This window comes from Ictalurus furcatus, chromosome 3 (assembly GCF_023375685.1).
Source record: "Ictalurus furcatus strain D&B chromosome 3, Billie_1.0, whole genome shotgun sequence".
In the NCBI taxonomy this organism is placed as follows: Eukaryota; Metazoa; Chordata; class Actinopteri; order Siluriformes; family Ictaluridae; genus Ictalurus; species Ictalurus furcatus.
In genome coordinates this window covers 36,491,759-36,499,258 of record NC_071257.1, presented here as the reverse complement: position 1 = coordinate 36,499,258, position 7,500 = coordinate 36,491,759, and the positions used below count along the sequence as shown (strand labels likewise).

Genomic DNA, 7,500 nt, shown 5'->3' with positions numbered 1-7,500 from the left:
GTGAGAGAGAGAGAGACAAATTGAGAGAGACAGACAGAGACAAAGCGAGAGTGAGAGAGATAGAGGGAGAGAAAGCGAGAGAGAGAGGTGTGATAAAGGAGGATGTTAATGATGTGTGTGTGCATCTCTCAGTTTGATGACATCATCACCTAATACACAGATTTAAAGAGCATCATGAGAGACACACACACACACACACACACACACACACACACACACACAAGAATACATGAACAGAGGTCCTTCAGTAATGAGCAGCTTTGCACTGTGTGTGTGTGTGTGTGTGTGTTGGTTGACCACAGCAGGACACACACTCTACATCACATGATACACTGTGATACTCCTTACTGTAGTGGAAAAAGATCTGAGGTGTCCTGATCACACACACACACACACACACACACACACACACACACACATCCATCCATGAAAGCATGCGTTAAGTAGAGTCAGGTGCATCAGTGAGACTGTGTGTGTGTGTGTGTGTGTGTGTGTGTGTGTGTGTGTGTGTGTGTCACTACCTGCTGTGTGTGTGTTCCACAGCTCTGAATGTCAGATGATGGAGGGTGAGACACACACACTTGACTCTCTGCAGCCTCCACACACTCCTGCTCAATCTTCTGCTGCACACACACACACACACAAATTATTACAATCTATTAAACATTATACTCATTGAATCTTTTTGTAACTAATATTAAAACTATTAAAACATTCCATCATCTGTGTGTGTGTGTGTGTGTGTGTGTGTGTGTGTGTGTGTGTTTATCACTGGGCTGTGTCAAAAGTATAAAAGTAAATATGAAATATAATTACTATTCTAATAAATCTAAACAAAGAAATAAAACAATGATAATAACTGATTACAAATACACAACAACAAACAACAACAATAATAAATACTATAAATCATCAACAAATTGACTAATAATAATAATAATAATAATAATAATAATAATAACTGATCTCAGTGATACAACACACAAAGAAATGAACAGAATAAACAGAAATCCATAAATAAATAAATAAACAAAGATATTTAAATGTGCAACAATAAACATGTACATTTCACAGGGGGGGTGCAGACATTCTGGTTCTGTCTGAGTCCTTCCGGTTGGTTCCGGTCTGGTTCAGTCTGCTGGGCTCAGTTGTGTTTCGGTTCTATTGCAGTTCTGGTTCTGTTCAGTTTCATTCTAATCTGATCTTTCGTTCTACTCTGGTTCTGACCCGTTCGTGCGGGTTCGCTCTGACCCGACCCGTGCCGCTCGGTTGGGTTCTGAAGGTGTTTAACCTGCTTTACCCCGGTCTGTCTGAAGGATATGACGAGGGGGTAATTAGCGTGGACTGACAGCCTCGGCACCTGCACTCTCTCACCCAGTCCAGAAGTAATGAAAGATACAACAGGACTGTCATCACCTTTTGGGTTCCTGATCGCATTATCAAAACTACAGCGGCGCTTGGCATCTGGGTGTGACCTTGTTAACTGCCAGGGTAATTAACTTTAACCAATTGGGAGAGAGGATGATAAATTATTAGCGGGAAGATTTTGTTCGCGTTTTATTAAATTGGCCTGTCAAAGGGGGTCGGCCAAATTATCTGGGGCCTCGTTTGCTGGAGGCCGGCCATATTGCCGCATCTGTTACAATTATTTATAATTTCAAGCAGTCCCCTTCACAAGAAAGAAAGAAAGAAAGAAAGAAAGAGAAAAAACAGCTGACGGAGTTCAGCAGCAGCAGCAGCCACATGAAGCAATTTACAAATTATCTGATGAGGGAGAGTTTCAGGGCTTTTCTCTCATTTCCAGCCAGCAAAGAAGGAAGAGAGAGAGAGAGAGAGAGAGAGAGAGAGAGAGAGACGGAGAGAGAGTGAGAGACAGAGAGAGAGACAGAGGGAGAGAGAGAGAGAGAGAGGGGGAGAGAGAGAGAGGGTAGAGAGAGAGGGAGAGAGAGGGGGAGAGAGGAGGAGAGAGTGAGAGAGAGAGACAGGGAGAGAGAGAGAGACAGAGAGACAGGGAGAGAGAGAGAGACAGGGAGAGAGAGAGAGAGGTAGAGAGAGAGAGAGAGAGAGTGAGAGAGAGAGTGAGAGAGAGAGAGAGAGTGAGAGAGTGAGAGAGAGAGAGAGAGAGAGAGAGTGAGAGAGAGGTAGAGAGAGAGAGGGAGAGAGAGAGAGAGACAGGGAGAGAGAGAGAGACAGAGAGACAGGGAGAGAGAGAGAGACAGGGAGAGAGAGAGAGAGGTAGAGAGAGAGAGAGAGAGAGTGAGAGAGAGAGTGAGAGAGAGAGAGAGAGTGAGAGAGTGAGAGAGAGAGAGAGAGAGAGAGTGAGAGAGAGGTAGAGAGAGAGAGGGAGAGAGAGAGAGAGAGAGAGAGAGGGGAGAGGTAGAGAGAGAGAGAGAGGTAGAGAGAGAGAGAGAGTGAGAGAGAGAGACAGGGAGAGAGAGAGAGACAGAGAGACAGGGAGAGAGAGAGACAGGGAGAGAGTGAGAGAGGTAGAGAGAGAGAGAGAGAGAGTGAGAGAGAGAGTGAGAGAGAGAGAGAGAGTGAGAGAGTGAGAGAGAGAGAGAGAGAGAGAGAGTGAGAGAGAGGTAGAGAGAGAGAGGGAGAGAGAGAGAGAGAGAGAGAGAGGGGAGAGGTAGAGAGAGAGAGAGAGGTAGAGAGAGAGAGAGTGAGAGAGAGAGACAGGGAGAGAGAGAGAGACAGAGAGACAGGGAGAGAGAGAGACAGGGAGAGAGTGAGAGAGAGAGAGAGAGTGAGAGAGGTAGAGAGAGAGAGTGAGAGAGAGAGAGCGAGAGAGGAGTGGTGTAATTACAGAACACGATTAGGCTCTTGTGGGATCTGACTGGGCAGGAACATATGGACGGGTTTGTGATTTCGCTCCCCGAGGCTCGTGACCCGTCTGCTGCATGTGAATGAGAAAGAATTTTAGTTAACGCTGAAAATCCACCACAAAACAAACCGGACCCAAACCCCACACAGAACCCGAACTACTCGAAAACAAGTCCAGAACCAGAACACAGCCAGAACAATTCAAACACGAAATCTAAAACGGAACAAAATCAGACCCAAAAATCAGAGAAGAACCCAGAAGAACCGCACTCAATACCCAGGAAGAGAAAAACAGAACACCGCCCGAAAAAACCCAAACTAATCCCACATTAAACCCAGAACTAATCCTGAACAACACCTGACCCAAAACTCAGAGGAAAATAGAACAAAACAAAAAGCAGAACACAGTAAGCAGGAACCAGACCCAGACACAAAATGAGGCAGAACCCTGGAGAGGAACCAGACCGGAACAAGCCCCGCCCTCTCCTGGGTGACACTGCGACCATGAGCTCATCACTGTTTATTTCAATTTAAAGCAGCGTGAAGACTGCTGGTTAATTACCACGACATGGTGTGTGATCTTCCTCTCCCTGCTCCATCACACTGAAACATTTAAAGCCCAAACACACTGGTGGCCTCTCAGTATGCAGCGCGCACACGCACACACACACACACGCACGCACACACACACACACACACACACACAGTCTTGATCAAAGGAAACATGACTACTCTCCTAAACATGACCCCACATAACAAGCTCTGTGTGTGTGTGTGTGTGTGTCTGACACTTCAATTATACATCTGACAGCTCCTGAGTTCGATAATGCTAATCACTCACACACACACACACACACACACAAACACACTCGGACCGCTACGAGAAGATGATACAACTTTCATCACCTCTTACTATCAAGGCTTAACAAACTGTCCTCCAATTTTTATCATCTTCTTCATATCAACTTTCTAACAAAAAATTTTTAAAGAGCAAAAAACATTCTAATACAAAAACAAAAACAAAATCACATCACCACTAGGATATTAAAGGTCAAAGGTCAGTTTAAACGAGTAATTCATGCCCCAAACCCAAGTGTGTGACACAAACATGCACTTTAATTCAACACACTCATCTCAGTGTTACATAGTGCATTATGGGTAATGCACACACGCACACACACACACACACACACACACACACACACCGTATGAACACTACATCATTAAATAACCACCACCAAGAACAGAGTCAGTGGAGGCGAGTCTTTGGAGCAGAGGCAGAAAACGGCTGATGTTGTATCAGAAAGGAAATGAACTTTGTGGAGCCATGGCCTTAAAGAGACGGCACCGCGTTCACACGGAGTCCACACAGAACCTTACCCTCACAATCCACACCCCAAACCCCTCTGCCGATGGACGGGTGGACGTTCAGACCCTTCAGTGACATCACGCTTAGCGGAACGACAGAACACCTGATACCATGTTTTTAACTTCATTAAGTTCCAAAAATGTGTTCAGAAATATCTTAAATGCAGGTTCCTCTGAAGTCTGGAACGTAACTCTTCATATTTCCGTGTTTTTAGAAAGATGGCTGTGGAAGTTCTTCCTCACTAAGACCAACCTGCACTCGAGTCTCCGTCACTGAACAGGGACTAACGTCCGTTCCACGCAACAGACTGGAAGTTGAAACCGTGATGAATTCAGAAACGCGTCTGACGCTCATACTCATACCTTACTCATAATCACCTGCCTACACAATCACACCTCCACACCACACCCTGTAGCATTCGTTTACAAATACAGCGCACTATCCGCCGGCACCCAGAGGAGGACGGGTTCCCTTCTGGTTCCTCTCGCGGTTTCTTCCTCACATCATCTCAGGCATTTAGGAAAGCTCCTCAAAATGTTCCACAGGGACTAACATGAAGTTGGGGGTTTTAAATACCGGGTTAAGCTTTTAGGCGCCGGTGTTTGAACTGTACTATCGCCCAACACCGCAATCGCACCTCTGGTATTTGTTGTTCCGACGTCTCCGTGACGTTCGTGGGAAAACGTATGAAAAAGAAAAGCTGCACCTGGTCATGATTTGGTGTGAAGGGCAGCAGTGCTGTGATGGGAACTTACACGTGTTCACTCAGAATAAGAAAATATATCAGGAGTGGGCGTTCTACTCTCACGCAGGAAGGAGAAGAGGATGGATATGAGGTTTGTGGGATGAAAGAGAGATGATTCCCAATCACACTCGACACCACTCCGTTAAAAGTCTTCGACTGGAAGTTCTACATGTCGCGGATGAAATATGAGGAACGCCTGAAGAACATGACTTCCAGAGGTGGCAAAAGATCCAAAACATGGCTGAGGTTCTAGTCAGAACTAACTATGTGAGAAATCCAGCATTTGGGACGAAGCCTTACCACGTCTGGGGTTCTAATAAGAAATCTAAACAGGCGTGGGATGGAACCCTTAAAAATGGCTGAGGTTCTATTAAGAGTACTAAGTAGGCACCTTTTGGGCCAGAACCTTAAAACTGACGAAGCGTTCGTGAGAAATCTAAGCAGGAATGAGTTTTAGAGTTTGCAACGGAAGCTTTAAATGCCTAAAGTTTTAGCAAGAACACTAACTAGGCAAGATTTGGGACAGAGCCTTAAACAGCCAGTGTTCTAGTGAGAAGAGTAATTTGGGCAGAAGCCGTACAACGTCTGGCACGGTATCACACCAAATCTCTCACTAATGACAGCCCGAGCAGGATGGAGGTGTGTGTGTGTGTGTGTGTGTGTGTGTGTGTGTGTGTGGTTTTGCTTTGAATTGCTGCCCAGTACAATTATGATTTGGACTTTAGAGCCCAGGAAGTGAGTGGGATGGTGTGATGGATGGCGACCTGAAACACCCACTCCCAATCAGAGCAGAGTGCAGCCAGGAACCCACCAATGGGAGCTCCCTATCTGGGGTTGCCGTGGCAGCGGACCACCTGGCAACAGTGGCTGAGTAGGCAAAAAAAAGAAATAAATATAAAATACAAGCTGCACTCCACCTGAATTCCACACAGGCCTTTACACGCACCATCCACACCCCGAACCTAACCGCGACGCTTCATTTCAGCAGCGTAACCCGGGTCACGGCACCAAGTGGACACGAGAGCTCCCACGAACACGGAGACCAAACCGTCTCGCCAATTACGAGTCACTCTATAAATCTGCTATGGTACACATTTACTAAAACGGCTTTAAGTCTCCGTCTCCTGCGAATCCTGGATCCTGGTAGTTAAAGGCACATCTTACTTATAGAAGTTCAGTGAGTCTGATATGACGCAGACCTGTTCACATGTGACTACAACATTTCAATTATTTAAAACATGTAAACGGCAGCATACAGAGCTCAGCACTGCTGAATTCTGGATTCTGATTGGTCAGAAAGTGTTGACGAATGTTCCAGGACTGCAGCTCTGACAGCAGTGTCGCTGTGAAGCACAGGTTTATATTATTAAACACGATCGTTTCTATAGTAACGGCTCACTCGCAGGGACAGGTTACAAAACGTGCGGAATTGTCGATATGGTCAGGTTTGTTGGAAGGAGACGTTTAATTAACACTTATAGAAGGAGTCACCAGTGCTAGTGAAGTTTTCTTCAGACATTTTGAAGATGGAGGAGTTTAGGCTTGGTGGTTCCTCGGGAACACGACTGCAGGCGTTTTCTTCATGTTGTTTTAAAAAAAATCATTTTTAAATACAGGGTGGGAACAGAAACTCAGCTCCATCACAACACCGGGTATTTTACTATAACAGTCACACACACGGGGTTTAGTCCTTACTGAACCGCAGGGAGGATGTAGCTGATCCTTTTCCTATTACAGTCGGACCTGGAGCTGTATAAATAAAACGAGTGTTGGAGAACTGGTGAACTGAAGAGTCCTGAAAATGTGCGTTTCTACACCTCCCGCTTCTTCCCCTCCTCGGCACATCGTTCAAAGCCCCTTATTCAAATCTCAGCCCCCCCCACACAGACACACACACACACACTCCGACCGAGCAAGAGAGTGAGCGATCCCCCACCGACCCGCACTTTGATCATCTCCATCACAGACGCAAACATTTAAAATTAAAATGTAACCCTGTTCAAGAAAAAAACCCCAGCGCATTAGGATTGTACAGGTGGTGTAGTTGTTACAGAATTCGGGATTGCACAGGAACACACGCTCCTGTCGGAGCAAATTAGTGATAGACCCCCTGACCGTGCCGCACTTCGGGATACCTGATCCGCTCTCTTTGATGTGTGTGGGTCGAGGAGAAGTCGAGAAACAAATCTGCGACGTGTGTTCGGTAAACACGAGTTAATATTAATGCAAAGCCTCGAATCGCTGAGTCCGCAGTCGCACCAGGAAGATGCTACCCCCCCCTCCCCACACACACACACACAGCTTTCCTGGAATGCCGCCCTGCAGATCTGAACAGTAATTACTGAGGGAACTTTGCCTAGTTGTATTTAATGACTCACTAATTGATCCATTTATATTTGAACGCCGAACGCTGAATTAACGGACGTTAACAAAAGAGGAAGGAGGGATTCTCTCTCGCTCTCGCCGCCGCTCTCCTTAATGACGCCGAGCCTTTAACTAAAAATCAGCGCTAAAAAAATCCTACAACTTGATTAGGTTCCGTCCCTGAACGCATCCTGGCACC

General features: G+C 46.0%; 1 protein-coding gene across 1 annotated transcript in view; it reads right to left on the bottom strand.

Annotated features, from left to right (window-relative positions):
* The window catches only part of cntln (centlein, centrosomal protein), a 94,145-nt gene that overhangs the window by 64,771 nt on the left and 21,874 nt on the right, over window positions 1-7,500 (bottom strand). The window contains exons 12-13 of the mRNA XM_053621470.1: window position 7,500; window positions 522-623 (exon numbers count right to left, since the gene is read on the bottom strand). The exon at window position 7,500 is cut by the window's right edge and continues 34 nt beyond it. Of these exons, the coding sequence (XP_053477445.1) occupies window positions 522-623; window position 7,500 (103 nt within the window). The remainder of the gene's footprint in view (window positions 1-521; window positions 624-7,499) is intronic.